At 34.7% G+C, this 25,067-nt stretch overlaps 1 protein-coding gene across 1 annotated transcript in view; it reads right to left on the bottom strand.

Moving 5' to 3' along the window:
* The window catches only part of LOC122792803 (rod cGMP-specific 3',5'-cyclic phosphodiesterase subunit beta-like), an 897,069-nt gene that overhangs the window by 501,853 nt on the left and 370,149 nt on the right, over positions 1-25,067 (bottom strand). The window contains exons 10-11 of the mRNA XM_044060372.1: positions 17,087-17,236; positions 16,844-16,987 (exon numbers count right to left, since the gene is read on the bottom strand). Of these exons, the coding sequence (XP_043916307.1) occupies positions 16,844-16,987; positions 17,087-17,236 (294 nt within the window). The remainder of the gene's footprint in view (positions 1-16,843; positions 16,988-17,086; positions 17,237-25,067) is intronic.

Below are 25,067 nucleotides of genomic sequence, written 5' to 3'. Positions count from 1 at the left end.
GCTGCTCTGGAGGTCTAGAAGGAAAAAGCCCTCACTGCAGCCCAGGCAACCTAAGTTCAGTTAGCAGATTGGGTGACTGACATAGCAACAGGGAGAGATGAGTGTTATGATCCCAGGGGAGGGCAGTGATATGGACAACTCCTGTGTCAATCCCTGGTGGAAGCTTGGGACATCGCATGATAGGAGGCATGGTAAATGAATAGGCAGGGTGGACAAGGCTGAGCTACTACAGAGGTGGGAAAATACGCCGCTAAGTCGCCATTGCAAGCCCACCCCATGACATAACCGTGGGCATCACTTGGGAGGAAGGAGTTGGGTAAACCATAACCAAAAACTTCCCCCAATGGAATGTAGACAGCAGAGGCACCCAGGATGATCCTAGATTCCAAGACCGACACCAGCAGACTATGGAGTAAGTCTAGAGGATTTGAGTAACTGATAGACCTGGTATTAATGTGGGATACTGTTTTAGGAGTGCCATAAAGTTGCTGTTGGGAGGACCCAAAAAAGATTTACAATCATCCCTGGGTCCCATTAGTGATGTTGATATCAAAAATGATGGCAGTAGCAAGTTCTGTGTAGACTATAAAGAATTAAACAGTCGTACTGAATAAGATGCATATCCATGCCCAGGATAGTTGAAAATTTAGAGCAACTGGGTTTGGAAAATATTTAACCACTACAATGGATTATTGGCAGGCTCCCTTAACATTCACAGCAAGGGAGAGGTCAGGACGTTTCATCCTGTCTGAGTTGTATAGATTCAATGAAATGCCTTTGCCACAATAACTTTCCAGAGACTGGAGGCACACATCCGAGCAGGAGGTAGAACCTATGCTCTACTTTATATAGATAGTATTGCTATTTTAGTCAATCCTATCAACAGCATATGCAATATGAGAGGTGCTGAGGAGATTACAAAGGGCTGGATTAATGCAAACAAATTTCAGAGAGGAATGGGAGAGGTAGTTTACCTTGATTAGGTGGATTGTGGCAAAAATTCATCCGGAACTTGCTAAGGTTGATCCTGTTCAGGCATAAATGTAGGTAAGGGAATTCTGTCTGTCCCCCATTGTAGTACCACAGCTAGAGTTTTCTGTTCATAACTCTCTGTTTAAATCCATCCATCCATAATCCCTTTTTCCCATGCTTTCTGCACATGGGGTCAGGATGTCACTTCAATAGTGATATCATCTAAAGCCAATTGTCAGGTGGCTAGACCTGCTATGGTTGTTCTTCTGTACCACATACACACGTTTATGTTCAATTCCTTGTGCAAGTTCTGTTCTGTGTGCATATTTATTTGAAAAGGAAATGCTTAAGCCTATTGTAATAAATAGTTTTGTTTTCCAGGTTTAAATACTTGTGACTGATGAATTATCTATTAGAGAAGGGGTTTGTGAATTTTTATTGTCTGCCTTTTGGTGAGTACAATTAAATGTTGGCTTATTTTAAGGGTAAGCAGTAAAGTGTGTTCTTGCTGACTAAACTGTGGCAGCAATACAATAAAATGAGAAAGAGGGGTGCTGGAGGTTTACCATTTTCCCCCTCGATTCTAGAAAACATTGCATGAATGTGTGTGTGTGTGTGTGTGTGTGTGTGTGTGTGTGTGTGTGTGTGTGTGTGTGTATGCGCACATGCACAAAATAATTCTGGTCAAATATTAATTAATGTTGTCATGGGGGTGGTTTGGTATAATGGTTAAGGTCTTTACCTCATAGACACAAGGTACAGGGTTTGATTCCAATCGTGGGTTATTAGCTAGACTTAAAATGCCCCTTCATGGCAGTTAGCCTGGTATTCAACTATGATTCTATGAACCTATGTTACACTGAAAGTCATCAGACTTGCTCTAAGGTGGGTGAAATCCTGGGGAGCTAGCTATACAGTGTGAAGTCATTTTTGTGTGACAGGTGTTGGCTACTACTCAAGGCAACAGTCCATGTTTTCTGTATATCCTCAAGGCCAGTTGCCTTTTGTATGTTATCCAGTATTAACGGTGTAATTTAAACATGCACAGTAACTACTGATGACAGCAGTTCAGGATTTAAAGTCTACAGTTTTCAGCAGTCATATTTTTTCTACCATCCTTCTAGAATTGTATCTGTAGAAGGGAGACCTGGAAGGAACCCTGCCTGAGCAGGGCCTGAAATGGGCTCAGTAGTATGTTTGTGTACTCTGTCTGACACACACACACACACACACACACACACACACACACACACACACACACACACATATGTTATATGGAGTAAGTCTACTTTCTTATTCTTTTATGCTTCTTCCCTCAAGTAAGGCTGTCTGGCAACTTTCCTTTCTTGGTGGTGTATTTTGCAGCCCATCTCTGTGTACCCTGAACCTGATGAAGTGAGTACATATAAATTGTGGGAGGCTTTATTGCTGCAAAATTGTTGCTAATGCCACAATTTTGGTCAGTGTGTTTTTGATGAATCTGACTCATCCTATTTACTGCAAGGATTATACTTCACATGTATGCAGCAGAGTTCAGATGGATTCAGCTGGTGTTGACCTTTCCATTTTCTTTAAAGACATTGAGAGGTTATTGCCAGACATGTTCAACATATTCATTTTATCTCTTCCCAAGGTATCGTGATATGGGAAAAGTCCTTGTTATACCACATAAGAAGAAGCATAAAGCATACCTCTCAACCTCTTAGTGCAAAAAATCTGGACAAAGCCTGACAGAATGAAGGCCCAAAAATATGAACAAATTTTAAATACTGCTCTTATCAACTTAGGTGCTAGAATAACAGGATTTGTCTTAGCGTGCATTTTTCTGATGAGTATGAAGTTTGAAACATGAATGTGTATCATTTAGTGACTTCAGTGCTCAGATCATCCCAGTAATTTTCCAGAAAATCCTACATTTTATGAGGAATAGACCAAAAATATGAATCTGGACAGTTGAGGTATGACCTAAAGCCTCCTCTTCAGTGGACTTACCCATTTCCCTCTATCTCAGTCTCTCTTAATCATTGGGAAACTAAATGGTAAGCAGGTCACTGAAAGCCTTAACAAATATGACCTAAAGTCTAGCCAACAGTGTATATAACATCTGAGCTAAACTGTCTCTTTCTGTTCACAGACAGTGACCTTCCTGTCAAGGACAGTATCTAACTCAAAGTTGCAGGGTTTGCGAACATGTCTTGGGCATTTGACACTATGGACCACAAACACTGCAAAACATTTCTGTAAATAAGTCTTGCTTATGAACAGATAAGGTGGATGTGGGACTATATATCTCACAGAACCAATTTGTATGATTTTAGATCCATGTGACCCCAGTAACACCACTATAGACTAGAGTTCTCCCAAGTACTGCATTAAATATATTGTTTTCCATGTGTCCTAAGAGTCCTCTTACCCTAGATGTACATAGGCTACCATTATTCCTCTGGACACATGACCTGGGAATATTTAATTATTATTCCTCATATCTCATAGAGATATGCTTGGAGAGGGAACCTAAGGAGCTACATAACTGATTCACTAGTGTGAGGTTTATTATATACAAATAAAGACCTGAGTGATGGTTTTTAGCCTGTAATGAGTTCAAACAGTTAGCCCTACATCACCACTAGACTTAATAGATGCCCTTTCCAAACAGTTGTTCATTTCAAATACGTTGATTTCTGACTATACCAAGTCCTCTCCTTTGCTGAATAATTCAAAATACTTCATAACAAGATGAATAACCTGATTAGATTGAAGTTTGCTGTGGTGTTTCAGTAAAGCATACAGAAACTGTGTTAAGTTGAGGTGACTTTTTTTCTAATAAAAACAGTATAAATAACATTTAGCTGATACTTCCAGTAAATATTGCAAGATGATATACAATTGCTTTCAGAAAAATGCAACAGTATAAAACTGGCTTCTCAAACATGCACGTATTCACAGTACTTAAATCTTAATGTTATTTGAAATGCTAATTCAAGTTAAAGGAATGTGTCAACTTAGTTAGCCTTCATCTAGAAATATTTGACTGTAAAAATAGAACACTATACATTCACAGTGAAGGAAAACAAGAAAATACTGCCTGAGAGTCCCACAAGTTGTGGGAGAGCAAAAGCGAAAGACAGGCTGCTAGTTTGTTGCTGCTTTTCTTCTGGAGTGTGAATGAGGAAGATGCAGTCCAGAAAGAGAAGTCGAAATGGAATACAGTTTCTTGTAAAAATATGCAACTGCTGTTTGGACCTCTAAGTCAGTGGTAGTTAGAAATCAGTAAATCATTTAGCTTTTGTTAGTGATAGGAGCAGATGAGCTGCTAACGGAAATTCTTATTTATGCCGTTTGTCTATTGTTATTTATTTGATATGTCTTTGTGAAACTGCAAAGTTGTTTGTATATTTAATTTTGTGCACTGCTTAATATTATTTATTTTTTTAACATTTACTGTCACTTAGATGTTCCCAAAATAAGTTTTCAGGGGATATTAGGTCAGGTCACTATAGAATGACCCACAGGAGCATACCTCCAGGTATATCACCAACTTTGTGATGCAAGATATCAAAGTATTCATATCAAAACAACGGTGAGATTTCTTAGTGGTAAATTGTCTAGTTTTCAAAAGAAAAGAACAGATATTATAATTTCCAGATGGAACCGAACCTGTATCTGAAGATGGACCTGTACCATGTGTCATCTAGTCTAAGGCCTTTTATGCTTACCCATCATCTTGGATAAGCTTTTCCATTTATTTTCAACTAAATTGAGGAGAATCCATTTATTTCATTATTCAACTTTAGGAATGATGAATCCGTCTCGGATCTTGTACCAACTGGTGAGAGACAAGTACTTTTAAAGAAACTTTCTGAATTAGAAATAATTGTTCAGCATTATAAGAAAATTCGATGGCAAAAACTGAGTTTTCTTGCATATATAGAACTAAATGTGGTCCCTAGGGGCTTGAGTAGTTAAGATGCCAAGTAATAAGAACAAATATCCTTCACTGCTAAAAGTTGGCAAAAAATAAATTTACAGCTCTCCATCAACTACATGAAGGCAATGAATTAATTTTTTGCCCCTATGGAAACAGAACTTGTTAATAATATTGGAGAGCTTGAGGCACATATTACAAACTCTGCTACCTTTAACTTCATTTCTCAAGAGTTACAACATATGCCTGAAAAATTGGAACTATTTGAAAGCAAGCTCATAGCAGTAAAGAAAAAGAGATTCCTGAGAGATATTTATTTATTTATTTATTCCGGTTTGGTGACCAGGGAGGTTCACTAGGCTCAAGAGCCCATTTTCAGTGGAGGCCCGGGGAGAAAAGCTCCACAATACAAAGTTACATCACATAATGAATTACAAAGAAAAATATTTGCATTGCAATCAACAGGTAGTATTACAAAAAACAACAGGTAGAATTGCAGTCAGATTGGTTTTATACAATAAAGCAACTAAGATATTAAAGAAATTGTCCAGGAGGATGAGAGGCATAGAGCATAAGGCTGGATGTTGATATTAGTTACATTTATAATCTATGTCTATGAGAGAAATTAGAAAGGTATGAAGGTTAGCCAGGAGAGAATGAGTAGGGGTGCTTGGGAGGTATGGGATGAAGAGTGCAGTTACATTTTCTGTGAAGAAACAGGTAGGAATGAAGTTGAGTTTTGAAGGTGTTTAGGTTGTCACAGGTCCTCAGTGTAGAGGGCAGGGCATTCCATTTTTTGGCTAGGGAAAAGGAGAGCAGAAGCTGACCAGCTGGGCGCTTGGGTTTGTGGATGGTAATAAGGTTTTGGTGAGTAGATCTAAGGGGTCTGAGGGGGGTATATGGTTGAAGAATATTAGATAGTGTTGGGCAGCTGGTGGGTTGAAATAATAATTTGTGGGCTGAGACAATTTGGAGGAAGTCAAGTTGATTGGGGAGTTTAAGCCAACTTAAAGTTTGTAGGGAGGTGCAGTGATGAGAGAAGGAATTTGCCTTGGTGGCGAATCTGGAGATTTTATTGTAGCATACTTCCAGTTTGGAGGTAAGGGTGGAAGATAGATTAGTAACCAGAGGAGCGCTGTGCAGAAGAGATGGGAGGAGATATGTGGTGGCCAACGTATGTCTAGTAGAGGGAGAGAGGAAGTGATTGTTTCTGTACAGTAGGCTGAGTTTTATGTGGGTTTTCTTGATATTAAGTTGGATGTGGGTATTTAAAGTGTTCATCGATGGTGACCCCCAGGAGTTTGGTGGAAATCTTCAAGACTTTAAAAATGGCAATGTGTTTCAGTGATCTAAGAGGGGTGAATGTAGGAGAAAACTTTAAATAGTAAACCCGTTAATGGTCCCACTTCTACATGTAATATGATAGTGAATGAGGAATGAACTACCCAATCAATGTGAGTAGGAAACACTGTGTCAGAACTAGATGATTTTCCTCCTGTTATGGCTAATGCTGTAACCGTAACATCCTCTGTTATTTAAACTACTTTGAAAATGCTGCAACATTGGACACAGTCAATTCTCAATCAACAAATGCTACTGAAGGTCGTGGAGTTGCATCTTTTTAAGAAATTTCCAATTTTCAGTTCAAATTGCCCATAGAAGTATTGGCACCTCTGAAGGACTGAAGTGAAACAAGAGGAAGAAGCAGAGGAAGAAATCGCAGTTTACTGAGAACTGTGCAAACACAGATGAGACCATCCAACCAAGTTTATACACAGGTGAAATCCATAACACGGAGTCAAACAAAGAACTGAATATTTTAAATAATGCAGTCTTAAACATGTCCAAAATTGTACTCGGTGATATTGAATTGGCTATTTTAGATAAAGGCTTGTCTTTTATACCTTCTGTTGATGGAGATTTAAATGACATGTCAGAGTTGACATTATTTGTTAGGAATGTTGATCTGAAACTTATGTATAAAAACAACGCTAGCTGTTTTGAAAATCAGATTAACTGCACCAGTACTTTCATTCCTAACAGTACTGTTACTATGAAGGTATTTTATTGCATGTGTGAACATGAAATATATAAAATCCATACACAAGTAGCAGTATTCCAACTGGGAGACTGTATTCCCAGATAAAAATCCACAAAAAATGCAACGTACACAAATGTCCAGGGATCATAAACCAGGCAGGTGAACAGGTAGAGTTTTTTCCAAATAATACAAAGACAAACTGAATCAAATATTATTCTTCCACACACAAGTAGCAGTATTCCAACTGGGAGACTGTATCCCCGGATAAAAATACACAAAAAATGCAACGTACACAAATGTCCAGGGATCATAAACCAGGCAGGTGAACAGGTAGAGTCTTTTCCCAATAATACAAAGACAAACTGAATCAAATATTATTCCACTGTTAAAAAAATGGCTTTATTGCAATTGGTAAGCGCTTTCATGGGAATACCTCACACTTCATCAGACCATATATAAAATGTTTTTTATTTATTTATTTTACATTTGTTGACCAGGTTAGTCTGGCTGGGCAGAAAGACCTTTTTCAGCAGTGACCCAGGGAGAAAAGCTACATTAGAGTAAAAAAAGTAGTAATTTAGTGTACAGTTAACATCATATTTTAACAATAGAGTGAGCAAATACAATTTACAAAATTTATATTACAGTCATGATTCTACAGTAGTTTAACAGTAAGGCTTTGCAGAGTATAGTATAGAAGTAAACTATGGAGATGAGTAGAGGTAATACAGGGAGTTTAAGAATCCAAATAGGAAAGAGGGAGGATGAATATAAGAGGCAGTGGGAAAAGGGGTTAGAGAAAGGAGCTAGAAGTAATAGGGATCTTATAAAGGTAGAATTAGATTTGAGATGCGGAATTAGGGGAAAGAGAGGTATGTAATGTAGAAAAGTATAAAGGATAGAGGAGAGAGACAGGAGATAGGGGATAAGTGGGATAGGGCATGGTAATGAGAAACTAAGAGCACTAAATTTTATTATTTTAATGCAGGTGAAAAGAAAGCATTCATTGATTTATGTGCTAGAAAGGATGTTATTATTAAGCCAGCGGACAAAGGAGGAAAAGTAGTTATGAATGTAAATGACTATGCAAGTTGGATGCATGAGCTTTTATTAGATCTTACTACTTTTAAGAAAAGTTCTAGTGCTGACTTGAATCATATAGAGTAATGTCCTTTTTGTATGATTTATTAATTGAAAATTCTATTACACCAGACTTGCATATTTTTTTATATATGGTTCATAGGTTTGTATTAGACTAATGGCCCTGGAGCCTTTACAAGCCTAGACCATAGGATTACCCTGTCATCGTGCCACCCAACCTTAGTTCCCAGTGCCTGTGTCGAGTAAAGCCACTGGAGTGATCCCTGGGGTGAAATTTCTATTTCCCATCCACTTATCAAGATTTCTCTTGAAGAGGGCCAGTGAGGTGCTCTGCTTGACATGTATGGGAAGTCTATTTCATAGCATGGGCAGTCTCTGGGTTTATGAACCTGTCCCTCCAGCATGTTCTGTTGATTGTGGTAATGAGATTGAGGTCTCTGGAGCATGTGGTGAGGAGGGATTGGGAATACTTTAGATGTAACATTTCCAACAGACCTGGGTCAGACATGGCTTTGTAAGTCAAGCAGAGATCACCTCTAAGTAGGTGGTATGAGACAGAGAATAGTTGGAGTTGTTTGAGCCTGTCCATATAGGACAAATGTTTAAGGCCTAGGATCCTCTTTGTGAGTTATTTTTGCATCTAGTAACCCCTTTTATATACGGTTTACCTAAGATGCACAAAAGTTTAGTGAAGCCTCCTATGAGACCTATTGTTTCAGGTAGTAGATGGATTACTACACCTTTGTCTAAATATTTAGAGAGTGAACTTCATAGTTTCTTGCCTTATACTGATAGTTATATGAAAAACACTAACCATTTTAACTGCCCTGAACCAATGGCTGTTAAAAAAATAAGAATAATATGAATATGGAAGATGTAATTTTAGTAACTTTGGATGATAAGTCCCTGTTTGAGGTTATTCCTTATGATTTAGGTGTGCAATATGTAAGGGAATTTTTATCCCATCATGGCAGGCTTTCCACTAATAAGATTTAAACTCTTTGCATAATGCTGGATGTTGTGCTTAATAGTAATGTGTTTATGTTCAATGATGAATATTTCCATCAAATATTAGGTGTAGCAATGTGCACAGCTTTTGCCAATAGCTACGCCAATCTTGTGATGTCTAGATGGGAAGAACTCTCTCTCTCTCTCTCTCTGTGTATATATATATATATATATATATATATACATATATATATATATATTTATAAAATTATTCTGGTACTGAAATTAGATATTTAAATGAAGGCCTTAAATTTTATAAATATTTATATGTAGCTATTATAGATGGTGAGTTTCAGAACTCTATTCATAGAAAGAATGCTCAGGCCACAAGATAAGTACATAATACTAGTATGCACCCCAAGCATGTTTATAATAATGTTGTCAAAAGCCAGTTTTTGAGAGCAAGTTGACTGAATACCACCGAAAGTGGCTTCATTACCGAACTTAACACTATGACTAATGATTTTTATATCAGAGGCTGTAATAAAACCATTATTAGCACTAATAAAGTGTTAGTAACCTCACAAAGAGATTTTGATGTTGGGCAATAATTCGACTATGCACCAGAATAATTTATCAGATACAACTAGGAAACTGGGTTATATAAATAAATTTAACAGACACACACTACAAATAAATGATATTATAAGAAAAAAATTGAGTATTTTGGAATCTGACTCTGAAGTAAAGAAAATTATAGATGACTGTCCACCTTTTATTTTTAAGAAAGAAATAAATGAAGCAACTTTTATGTTGTAAAGATCTTTACCAAGAAAGACATTTTACACCAAATAAAAAGTGACTTTGTCATGCCATAATTGCTCCTTTTGTAGTTATATTAATTGAACTGAATTTATACACCCTGTTTCAAAAGAAAAAAAATTGTTTTAGAACTTTTGCAACTTGTTCAAGTGAAAATGTTATATACCTTGCTAATTGTGAGAAATGCAGTTGTTTCTATGTTGGGAAGACTAACCAGAAATTAAAAGAGCATATAGCTTCCCATCTATCAGATACCAGAAGAAAAGTAGAAACCAATGCATTATATAAGCATATGCCAGTTTTTGGCAATGATCACACTTTTAAGTTTAGTGTTTTACAGACAATATATTTAGGTATTCGTGGTGGTGCCTTAGTTAATAGGACAGAATTGATTGAATATAGATGGATTAATTTCTTCAGGGCAGACAAACTACCTGGACATAATGTAAAAAATAGTGTTAAACCACTTTTGAAAGAAAAACAAAGTTTTGTTATCTAGGTATTCATGTATTTTATATATATATATTAGGCTGCTATTATACATTGTTCATCATTACTGATTTTCTTCATATGATTTTTTTATTCTGTCATGTGATTTTATAAAGCTCTAAGTCATGTGTTTGTGACAACTGCTTTGATAGGTTGAATTTGGTTTTAAATAGGAAGCTAATGTTTTTAATTGTAACACTGATGAAGAGTTCTGAGTGGCTTGAAAGCTTTTTTTTCCTAATAAACGTATTCTAATGGTTGGACCAGTGGTTTATTACTTTTGATCTTTTCAACTAAAATGACAATGCTGTGGTAGTAAAGAAGTAAGAAGCCTACCCTGCATAAAATAAGACTGATTTGGTGCATGTTGGTGCCATATAATGTAACAAAATATTTAAAAGTAAGTAATAGTGTTCTTGGTGTGACAGAAAAGTCTGGTTGATAATTTTATAGTAAAAACAGGAAAGGGAGTGTTAGTACTTGAATGATATCATTAACTAATAATCAGCTCAGTAAGTAAATAATTTATTCCATGACAAAAAGGCAGTCCATGTAAAAAATAAATAAATAAATAAATAATATTAAAGCATATCACTCAGGTATTCATCTACCACCTTCAAAGAGTTGTAGAAATCCAACATTTTCTACTATTTAAATAGGACAAGCACACATACCCAATCAATGAAAAAATACAGTGATTAATAATATTAATTAAAATAGACCAGCAAGAAAAAGCATCTAATAAATCATCACAAGACATTTTTCTATCAACACTCTTGGCTTACTCTTTAGGTGCCAGGGTGACAAACTTCAAAATAGACAATATATCTTTATATAATGACTATTGCCTTAATTAATAAACTTCCTTACCCAACCAGATTCTAAAACTTGTTTTAACACAGTACTTTATAAAACCGTATAATGACTTTGATGTAGTTAATGTCTATACTTTGTCACTAGGATTTCATATACTTTATTCCTAACGTTGCACAGGTGAATTCTCCATTTCTTTGTCCTATACATAACAAATCATAGGACCACCTGAGTACATAGACTAGGTTTGTTGGTATAACAAGTAAAGTTATGGTTGGCACTTGTTTCTTCATGTCAGTAAAATCAGATTGTAGATCTACATATGTGAAAATATTACAGAAAACCACAAAGGTAAGCCCTTTCACTTAGACATCCTAGACCAGTGAACTGTGCTGCCTTATAATTATTATTAACCAAATAAAACTTTGAATTGTTTCTATCTTCATTTATTTATATTTGTTTAACGGATTAGTGCGCTGATAAATACTGACCGATTTCAGACTCAGCCTTGCGAAACATTCCACAAACAAAAATTCAGAAATAATTTGCTTGAAGGCAGCAAGGACTGAATATAGAATTGCTTTATTCAACTTTGTGCCCTTCATTAGAAATAGCCATTCCTCCTTAACTTTTCTTACTATTTGGTCAGGCAATGCAAGGCAATATGTCATAGAATAATACATATCTTTCTTCATATGCATGGTTCTGTCACTGATTTTGTCCAGCTAGTTCCTCCTTTCCATACAGGATACTTTATTATATGCACCCTTAAATAGGATGAAATCATATCCACTATTAGTAACATGGAGAATAATGTCTTTAGTCTCCTGTAGAACATCCTTTTAGTCTGCAATAATTCTCATATGGCAAGCCTTTCAATACATATACAGGATGACAACTAGAATCAGAAAGAGACACGAGACCATTTGCAAGTGGCTTCCTATACAATTTATTCACACCTTTCTGAGTTTTCTGACCCTGCAAGTGTCTTAATACATTTGAATCTCAAAAGAGAAATTTAACCTAAAACTATTATGTTGTAGATAATTCAAGAATTTTTGACTGTTTTACAAATCATCACTATATCACTAATTTGACAAATTAGTGACCAAATATACATTCTTCCTCCCCTATAGCCGTAAACATGTTTACATTTGCGGAGGCAAAATGTGCCACATTGCTGTACCACATTTTTGTAAATATTAGACACTAGTAAAATGAAAAAATATGTTCTAAGCAAACCTGAGAGAGTCAACAGACATATCTTATTTTGTGATGATTCTCTAAAATCAGAATAACAGCATTCAGACCATACCTGGTTCTGATATTAGTATAGAAACTATTAACAGCTATATTAAGCCAAAATGCGTTTCTGATCCACTTAACATCCATAAAAATAGTGTGTCTAACAAATCACTCAAACCCCTTACATAAGAAGGAAGCTATATTGCATAGGCATTCAAGAAATTCCTTATGACTTTACTCACATTTTCTAAACAATTAACACAATCTTCCCATGATTGGTCTACCTGGTGTTTTTCATATGTTTTGTTTTTAGTCTTACAATAGAAATAAGTGGTCTTACTCTTTTCTAGATCATGTAATCTTGCTTTCTTTTCACGAAAACCATTTAAAGCAACCCCTGAATGAAATTTTCCAGTGCTTTTTATGGCCATCATGTATACAATTTTGTTCACTCCTTCATACGTGTCCTTGTCCTGTAAACAAGTGTGTAATAGATTTCCTCATAATGATGCTGATATTATATTATACTCTGTCCTTTATCACTTGGTATAATGAACACAATGGGGTGTTACAAATTTTTAAAGTGCTAGCCATTTATGTTTACTCATATTAACACATTCTTGCCTTTGGAACTCATTACATGCTTCAAAAACTTGTTTGCACTTAAAATGATCATATCACAAAATGAATTAGGCATAAAACTGTTACTTTTTTTTAAATTACAACAAAACATAGCTAAATTACAGTCAGCACTTCATTAACTTAAAACATGTAGTTGTTGTGGAGGATCAGGAGCTATAAATTAACTTTCCCTGTGTTCCAGTGGTCTACAATTTGATTGCCTAAATGTGTGACACTGAGCAAATAATTTAACCAGTGTTTCCAGTGTGAGCCTGAAAAAGGTACATGGAGATCATTACTCTATCCTTGTTCAAAATACAAATCAATAAAATAAATAAAAATAAATGTTCACACATCTGCTACATTCTGGAGTACTAGTGCCCACTCTATCATAATTACAACATTAGAAAAAAAGCAGATCAGTTTTACTTGTAGTAGCTTAAAAACCTCCGTTTTGCCACATTGTGCTCCTGGATTGTCTGTTGGAAAGGATTTTAAATGAGTTTGTTATTACAGAGACATATAAGCGGAAACTCCAGAGTTTACATTGAAACTATTGATTTGGTGCTGCTGGCTTTCATCACAGCTGTTCCACTCCAGTGCATACTAGTAGATCACCATCACTTGAGGCAAAGATGGCAATATTGTCGCAGCCTGGGCACTCTGCAGAACTCTGCTATCCCTTAACATCTTGCCCAGCAAAATCAGAAGCATGAAGGGAGATGAAATTCACCCTTGAATTCTATTTCCATCTTGAATATATGTTAGTTAATGTGGAGAATGAAGATTTGCCTGCAGCAGTTCTGGTACCCTAGACTGTTATAACAACTCCCATAAGACATTCTAGAGTTGCCAAGTCCACACAACACATGTAGAATGTACTCGCAAACACCCACAATCCTTCCAGTAACTGTATAAGGGCTTAAGCTTTTCTCAAGAATGATGTGGGCCATAACCCTGCTATGACTGTAACACAACCTCTTGTACCCCTTTCTGAAAATGTACTCTAATCCCCAGTTACTGTTCCTGCCTCCCACACATTGAAAAGGTAAGTTAACTACAGCACCGCATTGATGTCCACTGTACCAGCATTTTCCATCTGGATCTCATCCACTTACATTGATGCCACCTCAGAACTGATTAATTGTTGCAGTGGCTTCATCAACAAGAGTGAATACAGTCCCAATACTTGTTACTGGATGCCCACTGGACTCATGAGCTCCTCAAAGTGTACCTTTCAGCCATTGACAATGTCCCTAATGGCTGTTAGCACATCTCTGCCTTTCCTTTGCAGAGAATAACTTGAGGAATGTCTTGTCCCTCTGAGTCACCAAATGGTTTACCAGAACCTCTTGATCCCATCCAAAAGGCATTCCCTTTGGCTTCACTATCTAAGGAATAATACACAGCAATACTCAGACCTTAATCAAAATGACACACCTACTCAGATTCAGTAGATTTGTCAATGGATTGACAAGCAAATACCCCAGAAACTACTACACAAAGCCCACATATCTCACATAATCTCAAAACTACCACCATAATTAAAGAACATTTTCTAAAGGTACTTTCCAAAACAGACCAACAAAAAAAGTCCTCCACGTGACTTGATAATATATCTGGTTGCCTAATACATAAAAAAATAAAAAATGTACATTAGTGGACTCACTTCTGCAACTTTTGAACCCAAACTTAACAACTGGTTTTGTTCCTGATATCTGGCACACAGCACCATGATGCATTTTCACAAAGGTCAACCCATCACTGACCCCAGAAACTACCGACCCATTATCCAGACTAGCAACATCTACAAATCCAGAGCACATCATAAATGGCCTAATTAACTATGATATCAAAAATCTTATAAGGCCTGATCCCAGCATTTTGGCTTTGTCAAACGTTGATCCTTTCTAATGAATCAGGTCAACTTCTTTGAGAAAGTAACACAAGCTATGGACAGCGGACCTGTTGTTTATTCAGCAAACATCAACTAGGCAAAGGCTTTTGACACCATACCAGATGTTGATGAATTAAACAAGCTAAATAAGCTCTGAACTGATCCCATATGTAGTTAGGTGGATGGCAACTTGATTGAGGGATAGAACCCCATGCAGTGAAGTGGCAGGTGCATCCTTAGGAAACATGAAAGCAACCATTTGCTCCTCGGGGCTCCATCCTGGGATGTCGGCTCTTCAGAACTTACTTCACAGACCTCAAAATTACAAATGAGGATCTCTGGCTGATCAAGTTTGTCCTGAAGTCTTCCACTGATGCACAAGCTGCAACTGCAACATGCCAAGAACTGCTACTGAAAATGGGGTGAAACTAAATTCTAAAAGTTCAATATCAACACATTTGGTTGAAACTCCTTTCAGCTATGTTATAGTATAGAAAACACCCTGCTTCAAAATGAAAGTGTGGTGAGAAACCTTGGAACATGAGCAGATAATTCCCTTGCGTTTGACATCATGTTACAACAATGATTAGGAATTATTTTTACCTTGCACAGTTAATTGCATAAGATATTTCCATCTAGATCCAAGGAAATTCTTATCCCTCTATATTCCCCATTGCTCAGACCTATTATAGAATACAATGCCCATTTTGGGATGTATCTCATTACGCATAAAAAACAAATGGAAAGTCCCCAGAGGTTACCAACTAAAAAGATCAGATGCTTAAAAGATAAACTCTACCAGAAGATGCTAAAGGCATTGTCACTTCATTTAGTGCCCTGTAGACTCCATAGGGGCAATCTGTGCCTTGCCTTTCAAGTCATTAGTGATCCAGTGGTCAAAGACCTCTTGTATCAAACAAATCAAAAAGCCCCATTAATTGTAGAGCAAGGCATCCAAACTTGCTTCAGCAAATAAATAAAACAGTGTGGAGGGAGAGATGTTTATCATACAGTGTTTAGCCCTTCTCTGGAACAAGCTTCCACTCCAGATTAAACAATGCAACTTACTTTCTTCCTTCAAAAAAGAGTTAGACAGGATTTTATATCCACAAATACACCCTTAGTATGACTGGACTATTGACCCATGATAAAAGGAGATAAAGTCTAAAGTTGGGTGCAGGCAAGGCATACATGCACACTGGACGATTCTCCTGTGGTTTCTCTCTCTTTTCTTTCTCTTTTTTTTTCTGTAAATGGTATTCTGCACAAATTCAGAATGAATGTGGTTCACGCAGCCAAAGTTTTCTCCATAAAAGTGATCAATCAAGCCATTGGTAGACAATGATTTATTAGTTTTACATCTGTTTTATTACACTGCTTGCCAAGCACTATACAATTTACTAAATGAGTTATCCTGCTCCACCTTTATTTATTGAATTATTGTATAACTGAGTGACTCACTGTGCTGCATTCTGGTTATTTTGTAATAAAATATGCAACAGACTACAGAAAACATGCCAGCCCATTAGAGGACTGTCTCTCCCATTCTAATACCTAATCAGAAGGCAGGGCTGGATGACATGGAATCAGGAAGTAATTGGATAGTTGCTCAGCATACAATAAATGTAAATGCCAGTTTATTAAACTTAAATATAGATTCGCTAAAGTAACTAAAGTAAAAAGTACATATTTAAGAATAAGAAAGCCCACTTTACAACAAGAGGGCATAATTATAACAAAAAATGGTAAAAACACCTTTGCACTTGATCTTTAATATCATAAAATTATTAAGCAATTGTTGAGGTTCTGAAAAAACAGTATTGAAATGCATATAAAGAAAGCAGCAGCCACAGCATAACTTTGTTGTCCGATTGTACTGACTTTAAATGACAGTTATTGTAAGCCCCTGAATTCCCACATTGAACACAATATTGCTTTACAGCTGGTAGCAAGATGTTGAGGCACTTACCAAAATATCCTGGATCTCATCCTTGTTGCATTTCACATGGTACAGCACAATATCCTGAGCAATATCCTTACGGTTCTCAAGTTTGTTCATTTTATCATATGTATCAGTGTTCAGCACCGACCATCCAAGGAACTGTGTCAGTGACTGCAGAAACATAAACCAAAGACCAAGGAAGAAACAATGAGACCAGTCCCTCTCAAAAGCCTTTCACAGAAAAGGTTAATAAAGTAGGAAAGCTGTTACCTCCATGAGTGTCTCATCCTGTTCATCAAATGGTTTTCCATCCTTTCTGTTGTAGAAAGTTGCAACACCAACAATTTCTTCTTTTTTGTTCACAATTGGCATTGACAGGACATTTTTAATCACCCATCCACTTTCATCTAAAGGGCCTGACTGAAACAAATTGAGGGAAAGAAAAAAACAGAAACCGACACTGTAACTCCTAGGCTCACAACTGTAAATCCAAGTTTTCACAGAGTTCAGATGACAACTTTCCTACGATACAACTGCAGCACAATCCCAGGTCATCTGATGTGATGAAGCCAAATGTTTTCACTACTCAAGGAGGAGCATTTACCCACTGTGATATACCCTGAAATGCCTTAATGGGATTATAAAATTATATAAGCAGTTTGGTACTGGTGGAATGGTGGAAACATTAAAAATTGCTGTTTTAGCTTGCTAGATACCAGATGTAACTAAAAGAAAAAAAAAAAAGAATATATGCAGTATGGGGCGGCCAAATTGTTTGGTTGGTAGGAAATAAGACCTGTTCTAGAATAGGAATTCTTATGAAAAATGAAAAAAAAAGAATATTAGATGTAACAATACTAGTTCCAGGAAGGGTGGTGATATACAATATGAGAATAAGACAAAAATGTATAAGATTAATAGACATTTATACAAATACAAATGATAAAGGAAAATGGTTATTTGAAGAAATAAAAAATTGTGTTAGTAAATATGTCAGTAGTGATGGTAGGAGATTTTAATTGTAACTTGAGGGAAGAAAGGGCAAACATAACACATGATATTAAGATGTTTAGAGAATTAATAAAATGTAGAGATTTAAAAGTAGAAAAGAATAGAAAATGGACACATAAAGGGGTATTTTTAGGCTGAAATCAGTTATATAGTTTACTCTAAAGCCATGGAAGAGATAATAGAGAGAGAACAGATGGCAGAGTTTTCAGATCATAAAGCAGTATGGGCTAGACTGGGGAAGACAGAAAAATAAAGGAGATAAAAGGGATAAAGATGATTACTGCAGAATTTAAACAGGATGTAGAAATGACAAGAAAGAAAGGAAGAAATATTATAGAACGCTGAAATGACAATGACCCTATTTCATAAAAATTAAATACAGTAGTGGATAGAGTATAATCAAAAGTATAAACAAATAGAAGTAGAAAGAATAAAAAACACATAAGGTAAATGGTAAAGAAATTCTGTGGAATTAAGAAAAAGAGATAGAACAAGTAACAAAATAAGGGAAATAGAAAAACAAATATATGAAAAATGAAAATACATAAAAAAATGATAGGCAGGGATATTTTTAAAGGAAAGAAAGAGGAAGCTTCCCCTTATTTATGAAAATAAGTAAATATGAGAGAAGGAATGATGGATGCCATCTTGGCAGAGAAAGCATTAAATGCAAACAAAAAGATATAGATTTTGTACAAAAGTTTGTACAGTAAATGCATGAAAAGGGAAAATGGATGGGGCAATGAATGGAAAGTGAAAAAATATCTGAAAAAGTAAGGATTTGTTTTAGAAAATTATACTCAACAGAAGAAGTATAGAAGATGATAAAAGAAGATTATTTATTTATTTATTTATTTTACTTTTGTTGACCGGGCTAGTCTAGCTTGATATATGTCCATTTTTAGTAGAGGCCCGGGGAGAAAAGCTCCACAAGGATCAGACAATATTAAAAATATTTAAAATTACAAAATTTTAAGATTGAAAATACAATAACAGACTAATTCAAAGATGGCTGCCATTCTGTGAACACTGCTGAACTGCAGCTCTTCACTTAACCTGAGAAAATCTAAACCCTGAGTTGATACCAAGAAGCTTTTAACATCAAATCTTTGATAAAATAACTTCAACTACATTCAACTATCCTGCAACAAGAAGAAAAACCGTGAAAAAATAACTTATTTAACAGGATTATAATAGATTAGCTAGCTCTGAAGAGAGAAGCAAACAAAGGAACCGTGTGCTTTCTACACTTTAAGTCTTTGTGTTGGAATAAGATGTCAAAAGAGGAAAAAACATGGACATAACCACTACTAAAACAAAACTTTCGGAATTACAGTCACCAGAAAAAGATGTGATTTCTAAAAGACAAAAAATTACTAAAATACAGGAATAACAGAAGCCAGGGAGTAAAACTAAATCTGATCAAGCACTAAACATGGAAGATATCAGAAATGCTCTGTTACCCATAGAAGAAGCTCTGAAGGAACTGACTTGTCAAATACAAACATTTGGAAATTCTTGTACTCAATTGCTGGAAAGAATGGATAAGATGGAAGCTCGAATTTCTGAAAATGAGGATAAACTAACTTTACTGGCAAAAAAAAGAAATACACATGTTGTGGCTATTCAGGCTATGCAAAGCAAGATTACTGACTTAGAAGCAAGATCCAGGAGAAATAACATTATTATTAGAGGAATTCCAGAATCAATTCAGTATAATGAACTAATCCCATCTATAACACAAATATTTGCAGTGCTTCTAAATGACTCTGATATGGTGAAACAAATCATTATTGAAAGGGCAAACAGAGCTCTGAGAGAGCTACAAGCATCTAATACTCCAAGACCTGTATATGTTAAAATACTTAACTACCAGGATGTTAGCAGAATACTTACTACTGCAAAAAAAGTGGAGGGTATATCATGTGGAAAAATAATAAAATATCTCTGGCCCAGGATTTACCTTTACAGGTCAGGCAAGCTAGACAGTCTTTATCTCCATACTGCAAATTTCTTATTGATAAACAAATTGTTTCAAATGAAATACCCTAATATGCTTAAATTTACAATAGATGGGACTAAATACTCTATCTACCAAAAATGAGGCAAAAAATCTTTTTCTAAAAGTCTTTAAGGGTTTACCTGCATTAGAGACTTGAAATGAACCTCCGTTGGGGATAGCATGCTCCTGAGGTTGGATCCATTGATTACTGTGCCTCGAGGTCTGGGTAATCCTTTGTTTTCTTTTTGAATGCTTTAGGCCTCTTACAGAGTAATAAAATTGTTTGTTTTAGCTAACCCTGGTTACCTATGGTTATTTCCCAAAGTTTTATGGCTTTTACAAGCTGTTTTCGTCGATGAGAAGACAGGAAATGCCTAGAATGCTGCCGAGGGTGTGGATTTCATTGTGGCACTTCCAGAAGTCCGGTTGCAAAAGCGGCCCCCCATCGCGAGTGTTTTACATGGTTTCCAGGCTTGGGAAACCGAAGGGAACTGTTTTAAACACTTTAATGTTTATTTAACACCAAATAATACTGTAGTATGGTAATTTAAACACATAGGAACATCTTTATTTACTTCCCTTTTAGTGTTTAATAAAAACCTTGTAGTTATATTAGTTAAAGAGGGTGCAGGGATTTAGTAATGTTTTATAAAAATATAACTGTTAATATAGTCCTTATTGTACTGTTTAGATGTGACAGTTTATATTACATTAGTTAGATACTGGCTTGTTTTAGTATAAAACTGTGATGGTTCAAATATATAATCATGGACTTTAGTAGTTAGATGTATATTTGTTTTAGTATAGGGTTATAATATAGCATGGCTTTTTTTTTTTTTGTTCTCTATAGGATGTATATGTAACAAGAAGACAACCCTGTCTATATATCAAACTTTTATTTTTTTAAAAAAAAGGGGAAGGAAAAGGGAAGGGAAAAAAAGGGGAAAAAGAAAAAGGGAAAAATGACATTTTTGACTATAATAATTGATAGCTAATCAAACTACTAGAACTTTTATATTTTCAATTTGATTTGCTTAAACAACAGTTAACCAAGAGATGTAGATCGATGGCAGTGTTTGTTAGGGAATGTTTAGTTTAAACTTTGTCGTAGTTAAGTTAGATCATATAGGTCTTAATTGTGGAACATGTTTGAAATTTTATAATTTGATGCCTTTACATTTGTTTGTTTTCTTGACCCTTTTAATATTCTACGTTACACAAGACCTATATATGTCCTGGTCCGGGGTTAGAGTGGGTATGCACTGGTATAGGACTGGATGTAAAGAATGCTTCCAGATTATGTATGTCTTTAAAGTCATTTTATTTTTATTCTATGTTTTCCCTCTTAAACTTTTATTGTACAGACAACCCTTTGAATGTGGGAATTAGACTCATGAAACATTAAAGGGCTCCAGAACATAAAGAAGAGGAAACTATTGTTACAGGCTAGGGCGTTGTTTATATTACTTCAAGAAACACATTTAATGAATGATCAATGGGTTGATATAAAAAAAAAAGAAGTGGATCAGAGAAGTAATAGCATCAGAAGGTAAGACAAACAGTGCTGGGGTATCTATAATTATTAAGAATCAATACAAAGAGAAGATTTTAGATTCTAAAACAGATAAAGATGGGCAATGGTGTTATGTTATTCTTTCGTCCACTCTATTTGATAAACCTATTTTACTTCTGAATATCTATGCACCCTGTAATGATCAACAATTATTCATAACATCATTATATCCAATTTTGACACAATATGATAGATATTATATAATTGTTGGGGGGGATTGGAATGCTTACCAAAATCCGAAGTTGGATAGATCTTGTCCACAAAGAGCATTTAATAAGCATGCTGTATTGGCACTGAGTGATATTAAGGAAGACTTTCAACTATATGACCCTTTTCATTATTTGAACAATGTCAGTAACACAAATAATTATACCTTTTATTTACCATGTCATAAAATGTGGTCTAGAATAGATTTCTTTTTGATTTCAAGAACATTGATTAATTTAGAACCTCTAGTTGTTACACATGCACGTTATCTATCAGATCACTCGAAAATTTTGTTAAGTTTTGCTAAGGAAGTAAAGGATACCCTGCGGCAAAGAGGTTATAATTGGTCTCTTAACCCAAATCTCTTGAATAAGAAGGAAATAATACATGAAATCACAAATTACCTGAAAGATTTATTGGATAGTTTAAAGAAACAACAACATACACCTGACATTGAATGGGCGACAGTTAAAACACAAATAAGAGGGATCCTTTTGCAAAAAGCTTCTTATTACAAAAAAATACAAAACAGAGATATTCAAAAACTAGAAACAAAAATTAAGATACTTGATCAAGAACTGATTCGGAACTTTAATGCTCAAACAGAGATGAAACTGCTTAAATGTCAAAAGGATCTCTTCTTAATTCAAAATAGTAGATTGACATTTCAGGAACATAAGACGTTAGTGAGGTATGCTAATCATGTTCAAACACCATCAAGAGCGTTAGCTAGGATCATTAATCAATCGAAAACAACAGTACAAATTTCGGAAATACAATTTAATAATACAATATATTCTAAAACTGAGGATATAATTAATATTTTTGAGCAGATATATACTAATATATATGATGGGCAAAATGATATGTCCTCACATAGAACTATTAAACGATTTTTACAAACAATTAACTTTCCAAAAATAGAAGAGAATATTCAAAGTGACTTGATTAAACCGATATCTGAAGAAGAAGTAATATATACAATTCAACATATGAAATCACATAAGTCACCAGGTCCTGATGGTTTGACAGTGGAATTCTATAAACTGTTTGCTGATATCTTCAGTAAAATACTCTCATATGTATTTAATTATATAATTAGGAATAAAATTAATGATCCTCATCTTAACTCTTCAAAAACTATTTTCATACATAAAGTTAATTCGGATCCCCAAAACCCTGATAATTATAGACCAATTTCATTAATAAATGTAGACATGAAAATTTTAACCTCTATTATAGCATCTAGATTAAAAAAAATCATGACTCATATAATATCTAAGGAGCAGGCTGGATTTATGGCAGCTAGACAAACTAGTGATAATACACTTACACTTCATATATGATAACTCATAATCTTAATGTTTATGCCCTTATAATTGATGCACAGAAGGCCTTTGATAGGGTTGATATAAATGTTTTGTTTGATCTTTTACCATATTTTAGTATATCCCAAGAGTTTGTTCAAATGTTACAAATATTATATAGTAATCCTTTTACCACACTGTACATTAATAGAAGTTTCTCTAAAAGAATACAGATTCAAAATGGAACACATCAGGGCTGCCCTTTGTCCCCTTTACTATTTAATTTTTATCTTGAACCTTTATTCTTATACATCAAGCAGAATCTATACCATAATGCCCCAATAATTTATGGAACCAAAATATTAATGGCAGCGTTTGCTGATGATCTCAACATTTATTGTACATCCCCAATTTCAGATACTGAAAAGTTATTAAAGGCTGTAAACAACTTTTCAGAAGTCTCTAACTATAAAATTAATATGAAAAAAAAACAATATTTTCCCTTTAAGAACTCCTAAACCTGTTTCGTTATTGCCTTTAGTGGGACAGGTAATGTTTAAAGAAAATATTAAATACTTTGGTATTGGTTTCTCTACAGATAATAAAGACTTCTACATTAATAACATTAAAACAGTTTGGGATCAAATAATATCTGACTTTGGGAGGTGGAAAAATTTACGATTACCAGTATTAGCAAAAGTTTCAATTATGAAAATGAATGTATTACCACGATTGCTATATATTTTAGGTCTGCTCAAGTAATAATCCTGAAGACATTTTTTAAACAAATTCATAAAGAATTGGCTAAATTCATTTGGGAGCCAACAAAAAACAGGATATCTTATGATAAATTAATGACCCCAAAAAATAGAGGAGGACTGGAGCTACCCAATTTTGAAATTTACCATCTAATTGTGAACTCTAATAGGAGTCTAGGAATTGCTAATTAAGATATAACTAGTACCAAGTGGACACCAACTTGGGTGGTCCTGAATTATAAGTATATCCTAAAGCTGAATATTAATCCTAAAGCAATACCCTTTCTAGGAAAAGATACTTTGAAATTATATGGGATTATGGAACACATTAAAACATATATATTATCTTTACAAAACTTATTTCAATCATTAGATCTGGCTCAATATATGATGGTCTTTCAACCCTTTAACAGGAATCCTAACTTGAGATTGAATAATCAGTTAATTGATCTCAAAAAGTTCCCATTAATAGTTAATTTAACTCTGATTGACATATATTAATATCTTAAATTTTCGGCTAATCAAATAAGACAAGAATTTAATTTACCTAAAAACTATCTTGTTATTTTGAGACAAATTAGAGAACTTTCTATAAGTTACTTTAAAAATTTCAAACCTGAAGATGAGATTATAATTAAATGCTTGGATTTGTGGCAAGCTCTCCAACAAGATATTAAATTTATAACAACAACAAATTAATTAAAGAATTTAAATTTCATGATAAAGTTTTGTTGAAATATTGGGAAGAGAAAATCCCATTGACAGACAAAAGTCATATGTTAAAATCAATTGTCTTGACTATAAAATCTATTTCCTTTCAAAAATTGATATATACCCAGATGATGATATGGAATAATGCATATTATCCACGTCTTAGCCTGCATAAATTTAACTCTAAAAACTCTCCAACTTGTCCATATTTTAAAAACCAACCAGCTGATCTTCTGCATATGTTCTGGAGCTGCAAATGCATATATAAACTTTGGAATTTCTTTAAGATACAACTTCAGAAGATGAGTTACCAAAGTACAACGTTGTCATGGAAATTCATGATTTTGCATATTCCTCCGAAAGAACTCCCTAGATCACAAAGTATTACATGTATTAATATCTTTTTATTAATGAAGCTTTATATAGCTACTAATTGGTTAGACCCATCTAAAACATCATGGGATAACTTTAGAGTTTTGGCAATAAGGCATATATTAGCTCACAAATTACTTTTGAATCAGCATAATAAAAATATTAATAACCTAAAAATTTGGGAACAAGTATTTAATATTATACTAGCATAATACTTCTAATTTGAATGTATTAAGAATTATCTATACACTTGAAAAGAACTTTGTAACCAAACTGTTTATTACTTGAAGTGATCTTAACTATTCTTATG

The sequence above is a fragment of the Protopterus annectens genome, chromosome 2.part0, assembly GCF_019279795.1.
Source record: "Protopterus annectens isolate FY-2018-M chromosome 2.part0, PAN1.0, whole genome shotgun sequence".
NCBI classification, from domain to species: Eukaryota; Metazoa; Chordata; order Ceratodontiformes; family Protopteridae; genus Protopterus; species Protopterus annectens.
This window is presented reverse-complemented; position numbering and strand designations above follow the sequence as displayed.